We start from the raw sequence: 21,585 nt of genomic DNA on the forward strand, positions 1-21,585 counted from the left end.
TTTATTTTAATCACTGAAAAAGAGATTCTCTCTCTTCAAAAGAGTGTTCTGTACTATGAACATGTCATTAATGCATGCAGATAACCAACCTCCCTCAAACTGGACACAGCAAGACAGCACTTGAGCCAACATCACACAGACTATGGCGGTGGCTCGCTTCACACAGGCTGGCTACCCTGGATCCCACACTGAGAAACCCCCTTCTCCCTGGGGCTGGTATCAGTAGGACGGATTACAGGCTGAATACCACCTGCCTAACAGCTCCTAAATTTGTCACTAAGTAACACATCCAGAGTACTGCCACTTTGGTATTGCTAGAAACTCTTTCAAGAGCCGTGCACATTGTGCTGAGGTATCCCTGTATCCATCCCACTCACAAAGCCGAATGCACAATTCTCAAGCCCTCAGAAAGGGAGATTCCCAATTTCACACTCCCAATTCCAGCAGAAAGCTCACAGAGGACAACCCATGTGCCTTTGTTCTACAACCATTACCTGTGTCAGCAGCCCATGTCAATGAAATCATTCATGGGAATAACTGGAACTCCCCTGAGAAAACCTGTACTGCTTCAAGGGCTCAGCTCATTACAATGAGATCTGCATTCTGCTCTTAATTATGCAGTAAGACTTTTTATCAGACTTGTAATTTACCAAAAAAGCCCCTAACACCAAAAATCAACAACAGAACTTCTGTAACTGACTGCTTAAGACTAGTTTCCTCATACTGGGATCCAATTCTGAGCAATTTTCCTCAGGTCTTGCCTGACTGGAAGAAGCCTCTTTTGACTAACATCTCTGCGTTTGTACTTGGGCCCTTTGTTAGAAGTCAGTCAAACAGGGAAAGAACCAAACAACCTCTGCTCAACAGACCTGATTATTTCTGTCTTTCAGTTAATTCTGGACTCAGAGCACAAGACAAAAACAGGAAGAGAGATAGATGGGAAGATTATGTGTATTTCATTATTTATTAGCAAAAAAACCCCCAAACAGGGGTGGAATAGCCAGACACACTGTGCTTGGCAGCCTGTATTACAATCAACCCTGCAGTGCAGATGGAGAGAAGAAATACGTGAGTGGAGCTTTTAGTCTGATCACTCAGATCTTTCTCGTGACTGAACAATGAATCTTCAGTGCAATCTTTTCCTACAATCTTCTGCTTGTATGAACTCTCTACTTAAGCTGGAGCAGATCATGTTGCATGATCTCATTCAAACTGTACAGTATCATGAAGAACTCAATTTTAAAAGATTTTTTCAAAATAATACCATTTAAGCCAAATACTGGTAATTTAGGAATGTTTTCACCATCAGAATACAAAAAAACCCCAAAGCCAAACCCAAACCTTTGAGAAAATGCAAGAAACAAATCAAAGGAAATTTCAGACTAAACTATCACTGTAACCAAGGGGAGTAGATTTTTTTTCTTTCAATAATCCAGAATTTGTATGGCTTTGTAAAGGTGTTTTAGTTTACTTTTGTCATGTAAAATAACATACCACTAATCTATGTGATTTACAATTTCCCCCTCCTCCTTTTGGTTCTCAGGAATTCCCAAATCCTGTTTCATAATGTATAATAAACAGTCATAAAATTATACCAACATTATCATTTCAGAGAGGTATTAAGATCCCAGTGCCATAAAAGTCAGTTTTCAGAGAGTGCACATTGGCAGTGATGTACAGACACACATCACTTGTTTCCCTAATTTAGCCCTTTGTAAGTATTGCACCTGGTTAATAAGGCTACTGTCTATTTTCTTCTAATACTAAAAACTACACATAGGCAACATCATTTGTGGCTTAAAAACATAGTATTCCTAAAGTTTATAAGTAAACTCATTTATTTCCTTGCATACTCAGAGCTCCTATGCCTCCAGTTGCCTGGAGGAGTGTTGAGTGTACAGGGAATACAGATGGAACAAGAGAAAATTATTTAATATAATCTGCTTATCAGGCATTTTTTTTTCAATGTAATCAAGTAAGTTTCTTTGAGCTTGATGTCAAATACACATCTTTTACAAACTTAACCAATGCTTTCACATGATGAAATGTACAGCTGAGCTTGTCTCTTTCTTACCTTCCCTTCTGCAATGCAAAAAATCGTAATAAGAATTATCTAAATTTGTCTGGTCTTCTAAACACAAGATAAATTGCATAAACCCAGGAAAAGGTAGATTGTCTCACAAAGTGTGTATTTCAGACAAAGCTATAGGAGTATCTGCTCTTGCCAAGGCCTGATTTCAGAGGAGCTCCAAACTGTGTGCCAAACTTTAGAAACACAAGGAGTCTCATCAAGAAACTCCACAAGTGGAGGTAAACACATACTCGAGTGCTCTGATGAACCGAAGCCTACATTTTATTCTTGTAATACCAGCAGTTCTACATCTGTGCAGTTGTACTTCCTAATTTATAGACTATGTGCTCCTCCTCCCTGAAAGATTTGTTGGCATCATTTTAAGAATTAATTACCACAGTTAAACACCGATACTAAAAATTCTGATACCATTTAAATGCTATTTACATTTGTAGGTCCTAATACTGAAGATGCTGATTTTTATTCACTTCAGTATACACATTTGGGAAGCTGCAAAACAGAGTGCCTGGACACAGGAAAAAAGGGTTGATAGGAAAAAAACATGGATCCAATAGCATTTTTCTGGATAAAATAAAGCAAAATTGAGAATTTGCAAAACTTGGGAAATTTCAAAATCCTAGATAGCATGGCTCAAAACCTTGGGTTTACTGAAGCTGATACCTTTGCAGATATAACAAAAAATATGCAGTGACATGTTTTCTTTTAAGTTCATGCAGAATTAGCCCTTTGCAAAGTGCAACACACAACTCTCCAGGATATCATGCTAACATACTGCTTTTTTGCTTGCTGTAGTCATTTGGTAAGAAGTAATTCAATTATAGACAAAGCATGTTTTGACCAAGCAACTTTATAGACAAGAAGCCTTTATATTTACAGTAGATCCTGAAAAGATTTACACAAATGTATAGATTTACATTACAATTAGGTTATGGTTCAAGCTAATTTTCTGTATTTTTATATATATATATATTTTTTTTTATTTGGAACTTCCTAAGCTACAGCATTAAGATCATGTTCATCGATTAGTGCTTCATTCTAATTTTAAGAATTCAAGTAGTGAAATATTGCTCTTTTAATTTTGCCTAAAATAGAAAAAAAAATCATTTTCTTAGCCATCTTCCATTCAAATAAACTTGCATCCTGCCTTTACAGCCCTCTCACATTCCCTGAGGAAATCTGTATTAACTATTTTCTTTTTTCCTGTCTTCCAGAGGCAGTTTTTAACAAACAACAAGTTGTTAGTAACTTTTGTTTATCTGGCCATTGCCATTACACATCACGTACTAATTGATACTAGGTATCACACACTATGATAAGGACTGCAGAATCAAACCTGAATCTCTAAGAGGACTGGCAAACAGTAAATACCAACACTCAAACATTTTAGAATGTTCAAGTCCATCTTTAGATTTTAATTACATAAAGAATTCAGAATTAATGCTGAAAGAGCATTTATATTGCTCATTTTATTTCCCTCAAGGGTAGAGATCTCACATTCAGATTAAAACACAGGAGGAGAAACATTTATAGGTGTTGTGTCCAAAACCACAAGAACACTGGCTTGTTAATAAATGTATCTATTCCCTTCTATTTCATCAACTGAATGAATTCCTGCTGTGAGTGTGAGCAAGCACCAGAGCAACCTGTACTTTCTTCTGCCTGGTGCCATCAGAAACAGGCTGACTTCTGTTTGCAGGGTCTTTCTGCATTGCTGTTACAAGTGGCCTGTGTGAAGCACAAAGAACATGATGAGTGTTCTCTGTATTGAGGAATAAACTCAGAAAGCTGCAAGTGAAGACACACACCTCCTTAATTCCCGCATTTGGATAGAACTGAGAGCACAGTCAGAGGGAAAGCACTGTAGTTCAAGATGGAACGAGCAGTTCAAGTGGGCACTCTCAAGTATAGGTGTACATTGGCTGTTTTGCAATCTTGAAGATTTTCCAGCTCCATATGGATGCAAAGAAAGGCTGCTCCCATCTAGCAGACAGAGAGTGTATTTAAACCCTCAGATTGATTTCTGCCCATTACTTCCTTCTAGGTATTTTCTAAAGGTACCATAAAACTCTGCTGACTTTACATTAGAATAAAATCTACATTATGATACTTTACAACTGCCTGGTTATCTACCAGAAAAATCCTGACAAATGCAGATTAAAGCCCAAACTCCTTACTGCTCTCAGTTCCAGTGCTACCACCTCACAGGAAGATTGAATAAAATATAAGATCAAGATGAGACTTTACAAACGTTTCTGTATCAAAATATTTCTAAGAAAAGGCGCAGGACAACCTTCTCCAGCAGATGCCTCTAACTTTGAACCAACAGAAGGAAGCCTCACTGGCAACCTCCAACACCTCTGCAAATGGCTAGCAAGCTTCTAATTCCATGCCCTGTTTCTGAGATATGTTCCAACATATACACAGGCAGGAGACGAAAGAAATCACTTTGTATTGCCATTCTTATAGTGATTGTCCCGGATTCTCGACAGGGCCATTTTAGCTGGTCCCAGGCCACAGCAACCAATAGAAAACCATCCCAATGTACTGGATCAGAATGAATGACTAAATAAAATTAGTGCCAAGAACATCTGGGACATTGCACGGTGCTGGAATCTAACATGAAGGTTCTACAAGAGCCTTTGGCTAAAGCTTTGCCTCCTGTTGTGCTGCTTATCTAGTCATTCTTGTGAAAAATGAAAGGGAGAAGGAATAAAGATGGTGACGTTGGCTATAGCCAATGGCTGCAAGGAACTTGTAGATAATTTAGACAGCTAACACTCATACCAGGCTAAGGATCTGGGAAAGTAACTGGACAGACAGGCATTCTGCTCAGCTTATTCACACAAGCAGGGCTGACCTGCCAACAGGTACATGCTAGGTGATGACTGGTATTGGTTAAAAGTGTAAACTTGCAAATTGGAACAGAAGACGTTTTACTCACTTTGCATCTCGTATATCCTGTTGCATTTGTGCAAGGCACTAGAGAATCAGGCACATTGTTTTGTGTGGAAACCGTTTTATGACTAATGATCTGAGTTTTAATATTCAATAGCCTCATAGAGGAGCAGTTGGAGCACAGTCAACATTAAAAATTGCCATTAAAATTTCCCACTTCTAAAATTATCTCATTTCCCAGATCTTTTGAGGGATGGGGTGGATGGGGAACTGGGAAATAGTTTTGTTCTAACATGGAAACTCCTAAGGAAGAATATTTGGGATCAATACAGTTTATCTCCACTCTGATACTGATGCTGGCAATTTTTGTTACCAACATCAATACTATTAACAATAACGCAGATCCTTACATTTTTATATCAAGTTCTGGCTCTTGACATAGATAAACCCATGTCCAAATCCCTGTAGCACATAGAGACTGCATGATGTTCAGCACATTCCTTCCGACTTCTCTGGGGGGTCAGAGACAATGACCTACCTCCCACAGAGAAACTGAAAACCGGAACTGGCATGTAGTAAAGACAGTGAATGACCAGAGCCTGAAGGCTAGCTCTTCCCCAGGAGAACAAAGAAATCTGACTGTTTTGGAGCAGTTGGTGCAGAAGTGTGAGATAAATCAGGAGTCAGGACAGAGACACAGCCCAAAGCAACACAGAAGCAAGAGACTGAAAAATGGAAGAGATTACTCCAGATTATGATCAGTACTGCCAGCAGAAGGAAGGCTTTGCTGACATTTCTGTTCTTGCTGGCTGTGCGAGGATCACAAAGGGGATCTCGGCAGGTGCTGAACTGCTTGTGCAACACGAATTAATTGGAGTTCAAAGCACAAAGCAACTGCAGAACACTTTGCACAGGGCCAGGCAGCCGGGCCGTCGCGCTACTGCCGGCCTTGGTTCAGGCATGGTACCTCGACAAGTGCCTACGTATGAATCAAAATGCCACAGCCACAAGATCCAAGACTGATTTAATATAAAGCACTGATTAAAGGTTGTGTAAAAATATTGGTAATTTAGCTTTGTCCTGGCAGGATTTATCAATACCTTCTGTTCTCTGCCTTGTTAACACCATCTTTCTCTCCTGTTTTAATGGTTTGTGGCTTTAGTCTCTTATGTAATCCATATCCAATTTGTATCAGAGGGCAATCTGGTCTGGCAACAAAACCATTCTTCCGTGCAGAAATTTATAAAGAATAATCTTATTACAATAATCTGTAAAGTGCCCTCGGGAAAGGTGCTCACAATGCCATGACATTATAGAAATCATGTACAATCCGATACATTATTTTCAAAAAAATCCTCCAAAGCAAAAAGGAGGTGAACAACAAATATATAGGCAAATACTGTTAGTCCAACAACAGTCAAATTAATTACAGAATGCTTTATAGTCTTGGAGTGCTTGTAAAAATGGGAGGCAGGGAACAAACTGGCAGGAATATCTTGGGGAAGTCCCAAATTTTTGAAGTTCTATCAAAGTAAGTACACCATCAGCAAGCCCAGTGTTTGAAGATAAAATGTCTATGAATTACTATGAGGTATTTTACTCTGGAAATTGAAAAAATACAACATATAAAGAAAACCCACGTTTTACTAAGAGGAAAGAAGATAATACAGTGTCTATGTATATCCACTGACTCTTATTGTCTTTTTTTTTTCTATTTGTAAAGAAAACAATCTTTCTTCTCCCTGGTCATTTCAGATTTTATATACACATATAAAACTATATAATATATATAGTTTTACATGTATATACACATACACACATACAAAAATACTCATAAACACTCGTGTATATATCTCAGGGTCTTACTGGATTTCAGAGTATTTTTTTTTTTTTCATGACTTAGAGAACACAATTGGGCAAAAAAATCAAGTAACTGCATGCATGCAAGCGTATCTTGCCACTTGTGCATGTAAATTACACAATTTGTAAATAACTGCAGAAATAGCATGCTCAAATTAGGCACCTGATTGCCCAATTAACTTGTTCACAGAGAATCAGATGATAACCTTCAGCAGCTCCTATTATAGCTTCTTTTCAGTACTACCTTATGGAATCCACGGTGTATATTCCAAACAACTGCATTGTTATTTTGTGCTTTTACACAGACACAAGCAGTGCTGCACACTTAATAAAGCTATCAAGTGAACTTTGGACCAGATTTTAGAAAGTTGTTTAGATACTTAAAAGTCCTCTTGTGAGAATGAGCCAGCTTAGACAATTTAAAAAAAAAAAAAAGGTAGAAAAAGATTTGGTCTAATTTCAGTTGGTTCAAATACTATGAAAAAAAAATAACCTGGGCATTTGTGGCCCTTCATGCCTCTATTAATAGACAAAGTTTTGCTTCTGTGTCTTTGATTTTTTTAAGGTGTCTTGTTTTCTTTAACAGGCAAGTATTATTTCGCCATATACATTCATTTCCTAGTAAATCCTTCCTTTATTTTTTCATTGAAATAATCATTAATTAACAGGATTTGATACAAGTGGACACAGAACAGCAGGTTGCCGCATTCCAGTGTATACTTCCTAATGGACAGAGAAACTGAAGTACCCAAATCACTCCAAGTACTGCAAGTAGAGAAACTTGTTAATTCATATATCAAAATGAGTTAAGAAATGGTCTTTTACCACAAATATGTTGCTCCTTTGCTGTTGTACTTCTTTTTCTGAGAGGATGTTGTGGAAAGGGGGTATTTTCTTTTCTCTACTGATTTTTTGCTTCAAATCAATCTCAGTAGCTTTCAAAGTAAAAGCTGAACAAACCATTATCTTAACAACAATCTCTCAAATAAGAGAAAGGGAAGCAAAAGCAGAACTGCTGGGCTGGATCGTGTCCCTGAATTAGGTATTACATATAATCCTAGTGGCTGCATTTATGAGTTCTTCACAGGCCTCCTGCAGCAACAGCTGTGCTGGTCCAACTGTTCACCCCCCTTCAGAAAGGGGAGAATAGTAAGAAAAGCTACTGGAGCCCCCTTGTATTCTTGTGGGTTTCAATCAAGCATCACCGATTTCTTCCCTCAAACTTCTCGTGACAGTATCTGCTGGTGACTTGCCATTGCTGCTTTTCTTCCTCTAGAGGATCAAAATCCAATTTGGTACTTAAATTACTTTGTTCCACTCCATTGGTCTGTGCCTCGTTTAAACATCTTCCAGGAATGCTGCTTGTCCTTCTTGCAAAATCAGACTTTGCTTTTCTCCTATAAACAAACAAATGAAAATCCCAACTCTTCCCCATGTCCCCTTTTCAAAAATATAATAATGATCATTTGTATCAGGCGAATTATTTAGCAGTCTCCAGTCTTAGTACAGCTTTTGTTGAGAAAACTGTAGCTTATATGACTCTGAAGTGTTTATTAGAAAGCTTTCAAAAAGAGATCTTCGTTTCAGGAAAAGAAAAATTGTTCAGTTTAGCAAATACAGATGTTCACAGCAGAGACTGAAATGGTTAAAAATGATCCTAGGGAGCAAGCAGCTCACAGAGTTAGCAAAATAATCAACTTTTTCCTTTTCTTTACAGAAGAACACTAATAGCTGCTCTGGTTTCCAAACCTACTGAGACAGATTTTGTTGTGTGGTCTTGGCTTTGCTGTTTTTTTTTTTTTTTTTCTCTATTGCTCCACACAGGTTTTAATTAGTGCTTCTCCTTGGCTACAAGTGCTTCATTTTGAAATACAAAGCTCTAAAAAAAAAAAAACCAACAAACAAACAAACAAACAAAAAAAAAACCAAAAAACCAAAACCACCCCAAAAAATCCAAAACCTCCAATACCACATCACTGGAGGGGAAAATGGGAAGTGATACAGTGCAGCTGCAGCACTCTGGTTCTGCTGTTGTCCTCCCCCTCCCCAAATTGTCTGCATAATTTCAATCGTTAGTCGATGAACCTTTGGCAGGCTTTCTTCCATCGGCAGGCAGTGCACCACATATCTCTGTTCTCCATCCCATAGACCTTCCGACACTTTTTCCCCTCCCCTCTAGGCTTCCTGTCAGAGAGAAAGGGAAGCTCGTTAACAAGATGCTTTCGTAGTTTTGCATTTCACTCTAAGACCAGGACAGCAAACTCAATGGAGTGCAGGAGGCAGAGAACCCCGGGTCTTTTGCAGGATTTGGGCTGTTTTTGTGCCAGCTGGGAGCTGATGAAGCGACAGACATGTATGGCCACGACTCTGCTCTCAGGGACCAGGCCTTCTCCTTGCTCCGCTTCCACAGCCTCTGCAGCAGCTGCTGAGCCTGCTCCTCTGCTCCTGGGATGATCCCAGGAACATATAGTCCTGAATTTAGCCAGCAACTAAACCTGGACTAGATAAATTATACTTTAGCTACATGAAGTGCCAAGCCATAATGGGCAGTCATAGCTGTTCCACAGTACAGGCTAGGCCAGGTCAGGCTAAAGTGCTGCAGATCTGTGGTAAAAATATTTAGCATAGCTCAGAGCAGCACACCTTGACCACCAGCAGGTCACAGCAATGTCAAAGGGAAGAAAAGCTACCAGCTCCTAACCTTGCTGGTCCTTCCTGCACAGTTTGCTCTGAGCTCATTGACTGAAAAACAACAAAGTGAGTGGAAGGTTTTAATCCTTGCTCTCACTTGCAGCACATTCTTGTGCGCACCTTCTCTGTTGCCCCCAAAGCCAGCAAGGTGGGCAGCACCTGCTTTTAAAGCTGTAACAATTGTCCTGTTTTCCATCTTTCAACCACACTCAAAAGATCAAAAGTTCAGAAAATGATCCAAGTAACTGTTAAAATGGAATTCTTTTTATTCGACACACCGCAAGCCAGCAAACCTGAGGAGCAATGCTTCACCAAGCAGTCCAACGTTCACTACAGCAATGCCACCTGTCTCTGCATCTTTAAATAAAGTAACTGTATCAACAGAACAGTTTAATCCCTGTTTTACATGTTGCATGGCACACATGGGAATTGCCTGGTGATTCCTCTCTTGCATACCCACACATTTTGTGATTACTGACATTAATTAATGGGCACAATCCATGAACTGGGAAGATCCCAAGTTTGGTTTGTAGCATATGCAATGATCTGAGAGTCATGAAGAAAATGAAGAGCATGAAATCTTCTTGTCTCATTTTAGGGTACAGTCATCTTTAGAACTATGAGGAATAAGGAGTTTCTTTACTGCAAGAAATACAGCATTACAGTTTCATTTTTTACATAACTTTTTGAACACTTTAAAAGTAGATTCTGGTCAAATATCAGTTAGATTTAATGGAAATTAATGCAGCTTATGTCTAGGAAGACAAGGCATGAAAAGCTTTGCCTTGATCTAATTTATTGTAGGACAGGGTTCCTTATAATTCATTTGAAGCCAAATACCATTCTGACTGAAGGGTGATAAACATGTAAGACAGTCCAGCCATTCAGGGAAAAGTGCAAAGCCAGACAGTGCAGCTGAACTTTACCTTTGATGGTAGCGAAAATAGGTTCTGAACGCTTACTTTGAAGAACTCCAGCAAGAACCTGCCTGACAACTGCAATGAGGGCTGGTGGTGGGCTTTTTCTGTTTCTCTGGCCACTGTCCTCTTATTTACTGAATGCCCTCCAGGTTGGGAGGCTATGGTGTGTCAGCAGCAGCTAATGGTCCCATACCTCAAGCCAAATGCTACTCTAGGCGGTGATGAAAGAACTGTGTGGGACTGTTTCTGCTCTCCACTCCCTGCAGGACGATTATGAGTTGGTGAGACCTGTCAATACAGACAAAAAAGCTGCTTATGAAGAACATATACATATGAATGCAATATAAATTCTTTTTCCCAGAAAATGCAAATTATGATGCATGGTGGCAAGGACACCCAGGAAAAGTGACTATATAATATACAAACACAATTAAACTATAAGTTTATTTAACATTAGAAACGTTGCATTAGGTTATCTTTGTTTCCCTGTATTTCCAGTCATCCTCCTACAGCAAACCAAAATACAGATCAGCATCACTGCAGGTTTTGGAAAAGACAAGAAACATATTAATTCTTATTTAAAAACTCTGAATAGCTCTTAGAAAAACCTTCTCCAATTTAGGCAAAGAAAATGACGGGAAAAAATAAACTCTGTCCTGTGCTGAGATCAATACCAATAATCTCCTGTGAAATAAAGGGATTTCACTTGTTACTCCTGTCTGTGACTTTGCACTCTTTGTGCAGAGACACCCTTGGAGAAGAGGGTTTGTTGAAGAGCACTTACAATGTGGCCTCTCGAGGTTTAACAGGCAGGGAGTGCAATGTTGTCCTTCTAATCAAAGTTTCTAACAAGATGTATCTCCTTACTCTGCGCAGTAAACCTTCTCAGCAGGTGTCCTCTTTGTGAATGTTTCCAAAGAAAGGGCGTAGTTTGGTCTTCTGAGACTTCCCAAAGAAGTCTCCTACATGAGCAAGGGGCTTGGCAACATCATTCAAGCAATCACAGGACATAAAGCACGGCCTTAAATAATACCTAAATTATTTTAATATGGTCTTATTTTGCTCCTGTGTGAAGGCCACAACCACTGTACATCTAAAACACCAGAAAAATTTCTGAACGCTAATTTTGTTGTTGTATATTGAATGCAGCAAGCTTCATTTGGGCATCTAGTGTACAGTCAGCCTCCTGCCGCCAGGAACTGCAGATATGGTCATAGCTCTCTGCACTGCAATGACTTTTCCCTCCTGCCCTTTTGAAGTCCTACAATATTTGGAAGAGAGGGAACTGACCTCACTTGAAGAGAATTACTGTACGTGCTTTGATTTTTGATACAAAGTCAATTTTAAAGCTACTCCATAGTAGCAAAAAACTAATGCTCGTAATTGAGTGCAGACACTCTCTGAACTTTTATTCCTGACTGTTAGCAAGAGAAATTTCTGATTTAATTGCATATGTGGCTCACACTCTGAACAAACTTAGACCACTACTGATATATGAAATTATACCTGCAAAACTTGAAAGAAATTTCCTCTTTCTCTGCCAGCTTACCATGTTTTGTACATCCAGAGACCACACTAGCTCCTTTTGTTCTATCCCTCCAGAATACTGAGGGCAGCTTGTTCTCTGCTACTTTTTTTTCCAAATTTTTATCAACCACTTTCCTTGTTTTACCTAAGAATGATTGAAACACTTAAGATAAAATGCAAAGCAATAGCCCTTTTGTAGTATTTTTCATTTACCAGACACTGTGCAATTTTCCAGTCATTACCAGTAACCAGATATCTCCAGTCATTGTGCTAGGGTTCTGAAACACTTTATAAAACAGAAATTATTATGTGTCTACTACTAGTAACTGACACTCAACATAGTAGCTGGTTGTCATTGAACAGAAGAGAACTTGCATGGCCTCCTATGTTATAAGCAATTATCCTGCTTACTTCCGAACAGAGATCAGGCTGGAGCAGTAACTGCAGTGTGCAGACTCCTCCCTCGCATTCTCCTGAGGGTCTCTGCACAATGGTTCCATGGACTGGCACACTGAGGCAGCAAAACAGCACTGAAGATGAGCTTTAGTGTATTTTGATAAGCTTTGCAGCAGGCCTAAACAGTACCAGTCAGCTGTTCTCTGTAGGGAACACTAAGAGCAGATTAAGAGCAAGCCCTGAGAAGGCAATCCTTGCCCTTGGAGGCTTTTCTTGTCTGAAGTGCTGTCTAATGCAGAGTAAAATTACGCTGTTTGTTTGAAGCAAGGACCTGGAGTTTCCACTTACAACTCCCGGGGGGGAAACTGTGGCTACAGAGAAGATTTGTGATCTGTAAACATCAGATTATCAAAGATCTTGCCTGTTCCACTTTTTTGGGTCTTATGAACAGGCAGATGAAAGTCAGTATCACACAGTGGAGATCACACTGACATTGAGGAAGACTTTTACCCTACATTACATAAAAGTGGAAGTACATGGTCATTGTAAGTCCTCCACTGCCAAGACATACAGAGTTCACAACGGCTCATCCCATTTGCACTCACTCTCCTCATGCATCCCTAGGCTGTGGCTGATTTATTCTCCTAGTTCAGTCTCAATTGGTAGAACAAACATCAGCCTGTCCTTTCCGCTTCATGCAGAGAACACCACCTCACAATGGCTCATAACTGTTCCAACACTCAACCTTTCACCTGCAAAGTTATCTTAGAAAATGGTATGAAAAAGTGTATTTCCCATCTGCCTTGGAATCTAACCTATGCATGATTCTGAACACAAAGGGCTTTGGAGGTTCCCCTAATTACAGAACCATAGAATAACCTGAGTTGGAAGGGACTCACAAGGATCAACAAGTCCAACTCCTGGCCCTGCACAGAACATCCTCAAGAGTCATACCACATGCCTGAGAACATTGTCCAAGCACTTCTTGAACTCTGTCAGATTTGGTGCTGTGACCACTTCCCTCAGGAGCCTGTTTCCAGTGCCCAAACACCCTCTGGGGGGAACACCCTTTTTCTAATACCCAAACTAAACCTTCCCTGACACAACTTCAGGCCATTACTTCAGGTCCTGTCACTGGTCACCACAAAGAGATCAGTGCCTGTCCCTCCACTTCCTCTCGCGAGGAAGTTGCAGACTGCAATGAGGTCTCCCCTCAGTCTCCTCTTCTCCAGATTGAACAAATGAGTGACCTTGGCCACTTCTCCCTTATGACTACAACACTTTTAAATAAATGGCTATATTTAGATGTTGTGAATACTCCTGAGCCTAGAGCAGCCACATACTGAGCCAAACTGATCCAGCAGTATGTATGGCTTGTTTTGAGGTGCTGATAAGCACACCCATATTCACAACGGCCTTTCGGTGCTGCTCTGCTAAAAACTTTCCAAAAACAAGGACTTAATGCAATTCATGGTGAACACCCCAGTTCCTAGGACAGAAAGCAGGAAGTGCTCAGTGTCACTAAAATTCAGTGTCCACAAGAATGAAAGAGGGAAACACTACAGTACGTGTCAAAAAATAAATGCAAAAGGAGACTATTTTGAAATTTTGTTTCTCCATGGTCTTAACTACTCAGGTCTAGAAAGAATCCTGTTCAAAACCAGAATCCTGTTCAGGACACTCAGGTCTAGAAAGAATCCTGTTCAAAACCAGGATTCAATAGCCCCATTCCAACACCACTAGTAACATGAAAAAATGTGTAGACCTATGCACTTTTTCAGATCTGTATGTAATCTTTTCCTGCTCAGTGGTTTGTCCAGGCCAGAAAAGCATTCCAAAGCTATTTTAGAAAACGGCTTGCATAAATATTAATAAATAAAATAAATATTAAAAGTCAAAAAGTAATGGTTTGGACTTACTCTCTGGAGTTCCCTTAAGTGCTACAGACTTGCGTCTCATCTCAGGGACCGTGTATGTCATAACTGCATGAGTTTTATGTTATGCTGGCTCTATCACATAGTCTGGGCTTAAATAAACCCCATCAGGGAAGGAGAAAGTCTGAATTTAGGTGAAGTACCTACACTCAGTGTAAGGGTGGGAATTGCCACCCTTTTTTGTAAAGCAGTATCGAATTTACTTCGAAACAGAAATAAAACTTTAATTTAATATACAGGTATTCAACATAAATTTGCATTTGCAACCTCACTGAATGTAATTTTTCACTTCAGGCAAGCCTTTGTAATTCATAAATGATCGCACTGATGACACAGAAGTCAAATGTGTGGAAACCTGGATGATTTTTTTCTTATTATCTTTTTCTTGGTTAAACAGCCTTATAAATGTTGTTAGAGCTATAATGGCAGTTCACATGATTCCCTGAGCAGCTTGTAATTCTGCATCACTGCTTCCCCAGGTTTTTGTATTGAGATTACTTTCAAATTGTACTTAAATCATTGCCATCTCCATAGAATTCTCAGAAAGTGATTTGGCATTTCTTAAATTCTATTGAGAACTCCACTCTACAGCCACAGATCAGCATTGTTGCCTGAACAAGTAAACTCTACGCATACGTGTCTAATCCTGTCCTCTTAAGGGTCTGATTTACAATATGACTAATTGCATTTTTAGATTCCCAACACTCCTGGCACCAGTTTCTGCTACTCCACAAAAGGAGCCAGTTTCATAATTACTCCGTATCAACCCCATTGTTGGGAAATCAAATTCTCAGGGAACTTTGCGGATAGCACACTCTGTTCAAGGCACTCTCGTTGAAATTGCTGCCAGCATGATGTCTTTCACTGTTAGCTGTTCCTTGATGGAATTTAATAAATATTCATTGGTAGAGTGCAGTGTAATTGATTCAGCCACTTTCATTTTTATCAGCTCTGCAGGATGCCACAGCCTCTGCAGAAAATCTCCAAGATTTGCCAAAGGTTGACAGTAAGAAGCTTTGGAGATTCATTTGGTGAAAAGAAGGGAGGGAAATAGTATCTCTTATCACCTTGTCTAATATTCACTGTCAGGAGAAAAAAAGCTATATGGTTCTTTGGATGAGCAATGTGCCTTATATAACACACTTTCAAAATTCATAAATCATAAAGTGCAATATTAAATGAGATGTTATGGTATCAAGAAGGTTTATGATTAGAGAATATCAATTTAGCATGAAAACAGTGCTTTCCAATAAAATGAGGATACTTTACATTAATATTTATTTATGTTCATCATAGAGATTTTCCAGTACTTGTAAACAGTGATTTACATTTACTTTCAGCAGTCCCCACACCAGACACAACAAGCTGAATCCCTTGCAACTCGTCATAAAGGTTTTTCACTCCCCCCGCAGTACACACGCCCACACTGTGGTACGTTTAGAACCACAGTGATTCTGTTTAAGCAAACATCACATTTCTGCAGTCCTGTTCACAGAACTAGGCCTTGTACACCAGCTTTTCTGAAGAAAGTGTCAGTGTTGAATTTCTATATAATACATCCTCATTAAAAAGCTGTCAAACTGCAATATGTATTAATAACAAAATGCAATAGCTACTGGACATATTTTCTGTATAAAACAACGTTTTTCTGCTATCAGTAGTGGCTACATACTTGTAGCCTTCTAAAATAGGACTTTGAATGCATCTTATTGTTTCAGTTGCTTCATCTTCAGAGTTCATTCTGGTAACAGCCCCACTGCCTGAATCCAACTGGCCTGTTAGCATAACCATTACCAGGCTGATTTTCCATCTAGTTTTTTAAGAAATCTCTTAATGGCATAAAAGAAGCACATAGTGCCAGGCTCTGCACCTACCAGAATGTTCTTTTGTAAGCATATAGTTTAAAAAATATATATTATAGATTCAATTGTCTGCTTGTAGACACTGATGCAAAAGTAACCTAAATGTACTGACGAAGAAAGTAACAAAGGTGTTAAAAACAGCCATGCTGGCAAACTGAGGCACATGTTTAATTTGTTTCTTTTTGGTATTCGCTATGTCACATTTACTTCTACAATTACACACTGTGAAACAAAGTAAGAAGATCTAAAAAACCTTTTTTGATGTGCACTTACTGGAATGCCGGTGAAGGTAACTGGAGGCGACTGCCAGGAGATGCTAAAGCTACTGCCATTGGGAGTGAATTTTGCTGACCCTGGAATGTTCACCGGAGGAGTGGCCTGTGTGAAAAAAAACAATTACTCCAGCAAGAAGAACCATTCCTCTTCCAAAGCATTTCAAAGGATCTTTCATTCCTTGAAATGGTAAATCTGTGAGAGATTTTCCAAGGTATAAAAAAACTCCATGGTGAAAAGCATTTTACCCTTGTGAGAGGGATAATCATGGATAAGCTAGTAAGGAAGGGACAGAGTTATATATATACCACTGTTCCTAAACCTTGTTTAGAGAAAGATGATTGCTCTCAAAAAAATCCATAGATAATTCCTTAAGAGGGAGAGCTTTTAAAAAACCAGACAAAATCAAACATCACATACAAATAACTTTTAAGATAATGCCATCAAGAAGCAAAAACTACTTCACAGGTGACCACCTGTTCCACAGTGATAAACAAGGTCATACTTAAACTTATGGCAGCTGTTTTACACAATTTTAGTGTGGATAGCAAGGCTTCTTGGATGGAAGCAATCAACAGCAAGGGTTGGCCATTTCTCATTTATCAGATAAATGTTAAGAGTCATCCCAATTAAAACAGTTTTTCGTATTAAAAACGAGGAGCTGTAAATCATCCTTTGGATTAAAAAAACAGTTCTTGAAATACTAAAGTAAAGCAAGTATTTGAAGGACTCCTGGGCTCCTTGAAGTCCTATGTTCTTCCCATCCCAGCTGTTATACTCAGTGCTGCCCTGGGGTGCAAATGTGATAACCTGAGCTTAGACTGTTGAGCACCTTTCATCTTGTGCCTTTCCTTTAGCTTAATCACTGCATTATGAGTTTCCATGAATTCTTCTCTCCCTCTTTTTGAATCCCATTTAATTTTCAGAATCATTCAGAATTCACAGTTGTGCAGCTACCCTGCCTAGCAGGAGCATGAACAGCCACCATGAACAAAGGCTCACTTTGACCCTTGAATTTCAAGCTGTCACCACAAAAAAACCCTCCTTGGTTTAAACTTACAGAGAATTTGCTAAAATGAGTTTTCACTTCTGCCTTTCAGTTGACTGTATGTGACAATAACACAATACTCTCAGTTAAGCGGTGTTTGTGTTTGTGGCTGCTGAAGTTGTCTCACTGCTTCAGGAAAAGAGTGCTTCCTTGAGCCACCAGGCAGAGAGGAGTGATGACAAACTACAACCTGATAGTCCCCATTAAAGATAATCTTCCATGTAAACAAGGGCTGAAGCATTCCCCTAGAGCCCTTCCAGAAAAAGGAAGGCGAGACCACCAGATGCCTCTGTGTATGGCAGCGATGCTCTCTGTGGGCTGCCAAGCTGCTGACAGCTCCAAGAGGATCCACACAGACATGCAGAGCAAACATCCACTGAGCTCCATAAAATATAAAACCTCTCTGAAAGGCATCAAGAACAATCTGGCAACTTCAGATGGTACCAGTAGTTCTTCATCACAAGCCTGTTCAAACAAGAAGGAGTGAATGACCACAGCACTCCAGACAGAAAGAACTGGAGAGAGGTGGATGAACAGTGAGGCAGCACTGCCTCTGCTCAGCATCCCACATGGATGGCAGCTCAAACCCAGGGTCAGCACAGCAACTTCCTCAATATTTAAATAAGGTAAGACCTGGAAGGGAAATCTTACTTGCTGAAAGACCCGGCCTGTAGTTCCTATGTAGTTAAATTTAACAGGTACAGGCAACAGTTTTGTGAGTTTAAAACCGATGCAATTTGCAGTTGCTTAAAATACCATAGTGCTCAATTCCTTTTTCTCAGTGCCTAAATATCTTCAGACATGATCAGACTTAGATAGTCAATCACCTTGTTCACTTGTTTCCCAGATGTGCACCTTTGCTCATCAAGCACAGTCAGCTTTTTCAGGCTAACATGTTAGTCAATCTCTTCCATAAGATAAGCAACCATAACGTTACAACCAACTGAAGAACTTCTATACCCCAACCTCCATTTGCTTAGAGACTTCCATCTAATTGCCAATCAAAATATATTAATGAATAATTTGTATTTACTTATTTATTTGTGCCAACATTACCCTTGTATCTGAAATAGCCTGTGCTCATCCTCTTCCCCTCTCATGCTTGTCCTCTCACTTTCTTCCCAGGCAGCAATTCCATCCTCTCCTCATCCCTTGCTTTGCCTGAGGTATCAGTCCCAGGGCTGGAGGGGCCGGCCGCCCATGTTCTCCCTGCCCTCTTTCTTACACTGATGACATTATTTCTACTTTTTGTGGTTGGAGCCCATCACATCGAATTTGGCTGACCAGAACTCTACCCAGGATTTCAGTTGAAGTTATGTGGGGGTCTTGTATAATGGCATTAAAACCCCTGTCTCTCCTAGATATTTCTTACCCAAGAGGACTGATAACTACTTTTTTTCTCCCTTCACAGCTCTATTGTTGTTGGCTCATGGTCATTCTGTGCTTGATTAATGAACATAGGTTTCCTTCTCACATAATTTTCTAACTACCCTAGTTTATAGCAGAAAAATCTCCTTAGTTCCTCAGATGCAGGACTTTGCATGTTCTGACATTAAACTGCATCCAAAACCTATTATTCTTAAGAGCACCCAGTCACGTAAGCCCGATATATAATTCCTTTACTGCTGATGTCTCCCAAGTTTGTTATCAGTGAAGTTTATTATAGTATTTGTGTATTACCGAAATGATTTAATGAAAATGAGATCAGGGTCAGGAACAGCTTTTCATTTAACTCCATTAATGACATTCAAAAGCCCTTTCAAAATAACTCACTGCTGTTCTCCATGACTTTCCAGCTCCTTCTCTTACACTAAATTTAATCTCTAGCTTAACAAATACTGCCTTTACGTTTTAAGATCAAATGCTCTCCTTGAATCCAGACAGATTTGTTCTTTGCTTCCCAGGCTGTTCTAGCATCATCTTTCTCTGGGGCTCTCCCACTGCAGTTCACCTCAACTGCTGTACTTTCCAGAATTTCTTCAGTTATTCTTCTAAATCTTTCCTCACCCATAGGACTGGGTCAGGGAGGAGCATCAGCACTTATCTCACTTTCCTCACACCTTTCTCACTACAAGTAGTCTATTTGACATTTTCCAGTCATACAGGAAATGGCAATTAACAGATCTCTTTAGGATTCTTATGACCAAGCTTCGGGCTCCGTATTTTTTTCCCCCTTTTTTTTTTTCAACAGGAACCTTATCCAAGTTCCTTGAGCTGCTCCCAATGAAGTAATCTCCACTTTCTCCTCTGGCTGGTGAGATCTGAATCTCCACCCTGCCTCCTGACTCTTCTTGCAAGGCTGGAGAGATCCTGGCAGAAAATGCCACTGACCTTCTCTACAGAAGCTGCTTCCTTTGCCAGGACAGCCTGAATGCTTGAGCAGGGACCCTGCCTCCTGCTTCCAATTAGCAAGCTGTGAACAGTGTGGATTGTGTCACTCCTCACTGATGAAATTAAGCATTGAAACCAGAGCAACTTGAAAAGCTGACAGGGCCCAGGCACTTGTAGTCTTGTGTCATGGAATACATCAGTTTAAATCCAATTCAAGGGCCTTAAACACTTGAATTAGGATTTCCTTAGGCAAGTGCTTTACTCAGAGGGTCCTTGTAAAAAAAGGGTTGAGTGGGTCTCCAAACAGCAGGGCAGACTGTCAGGACCGCAAATCCCAAAGGAAGCAAAACTTCTCAGCAGACTTGTTGCCTCACTCTCTGAGGCAGGGCTTAAGCTACACTAAGAAGCAAGTCTTTCTCCTAGCTGGCTTCATCAGTCCCCAAGCTGGCGTGCTATCTGATGCAGCTTCCACCTGCGATATCAAGCTTCCCGCCAAGCTTTTCAACATGGACAGAAGCCTAAAATAAGCCTGTGAATTCTCTATAGTCCCCTCTGGCCTTTTAGTAGGTGTGCTCCAAACAAACCCCAGAAGTTATATCTGCACAACGCTATATATGATAGTTATTGCATCTGATAAATTTAACAGAGTTCAATTCTCCAGTGCATATGCAGGTCATGGACCACACTACTTCAAAGCCTCTATTCCTCTTTTCTCTTGCAGTATGCAGACCAAAACATGTCAAGTTTTAGTGCAGTTTTATAATTAATGCTTTCTGTTGAAACTTAGCTGGAACGTTTTGGGACAGCAGTTTTTGCCATTTGAAAAGAATTACCTCCAAAAATAGGAAGATACCATAATTGCTTTTTCATTCTTCCTGCTCTACTTCACATCTGCAAACTGACAGCTCACACTGTACAAAAAGAGGAAATGAATTGTTCCTGGCATCCTTTGGGTACTTGTTTACAGTTCAAGCAGAGCTTGTACTTGTTCAATAAAAGCAGAGCTGAAATGAAGACTCTGGAAGGGATTTGGCTGACGGGATGGGAATTTTTACAATGCAGGAGACCCCATCTGAGCATGTCACCTTGGGTTCTCCTTACGGCCAGTGACAATTGAACTGATGTAGGCAGTGGGATACACAAATCAACTCTTCTCAACCTGAAGCATGCACCTATTGTGTGCCTGCATAAAGAGCACCCCAAAATCCACCAGCTGTGGTGGGCACATAAACAAACAAACAATGAGCTCAGAAGAATACATCTCAATTTAAATGTAAAAAATGCCCTTGACTGCCCTGAAAACCTTTCAGCCCATTAAAACCCAAACGTTGTGATATGACATTTCATTACACAGTAATGGCATTAGTGTAATCCCTGGAGCTCATCCCACTGGTGTTACCTGGTAAGCATGGTCCGTGTGTACGAGGTAGAGGTTGGTAGGAGCTGAGCGGCTCAGAGGTGTCATCAATTTAGTCTCGGTTTTGGCACAGGAATTTTCAGGACGGATTGTGTCTTGGGTGGGAAAGGAAGGAGGAGATGCTAAAGATGGAGAGACTGGGGAAAGACTGCTTAAGCCATCAGCTACTGAGTCCGTGTTGAGCCTGATTTCTGTATAGTAAAAATCCTCCTCTCCATCACTGTAGTCAGACTCTCCTACACGTCTGTATCAAGACACAGAAGTAAGAACTGATTAAATGAAAGCAAGAACCACAGGGTGAATTTTAAGTTCTAGATGCACAAGCAAATATATTAATAC

At 40.0% G+C, this 21,585-nt stretch overlaps 1 protein-coding gene across 1 annotated transcript in view; it reads right to left on the bottom strand.

Annotated features, from left to right (window-relative positions):
• Window positions 1-8,288: 8,288 nt before the first annotated feature.
• ZNF704 (zinc finger protein 704) overlaps window positions 8,289-21,585 on the bottom strand; it is a 96,131-nt gene continuing 82,834 nt past the window's right edge. Inside the window, exons 6-9 of the mRNA XM_069004996.1 lie at window positions 21,229-21,490; window positions 16,451-16,555; window positions 10,652-10,746; window positions 8,289-9,031 (exon numbers count right to left, since the gene is read on the bottom strand). Coding sequence (XP_068861097.1) covers window positions 8,920-9,031; window positions 10,652-10,746; window positions 16,451-16,555; window positions 21,229-21,490 — 574 coding nt within the window. The 3' untranslated portion in view covers window positions 8,289-8,919. The remainder of the gene's footprint in view (window positions 9,032-10,651; window positions 10,747-16,450; window positions 16,556-21,228; window positions 21,491-21,585) is intronic.

The sequence above is a fragment of the Aphelocoma coerulescens genome, chromosome 2 (assembly GCF_041296385.1).
Source record: "Aphelocoma coerulescens isolate FSJ_1873_10779 chromosome 2, UR_Acoe_1.0, whole genome shotgun sequence".
Classification (NCBI taxonomy): Eukaryota; Metazoa; Chordata; class Aves; order Passeriformes; family Corvidae; genus Aphelocoma; species Aphelocoma coerulescens.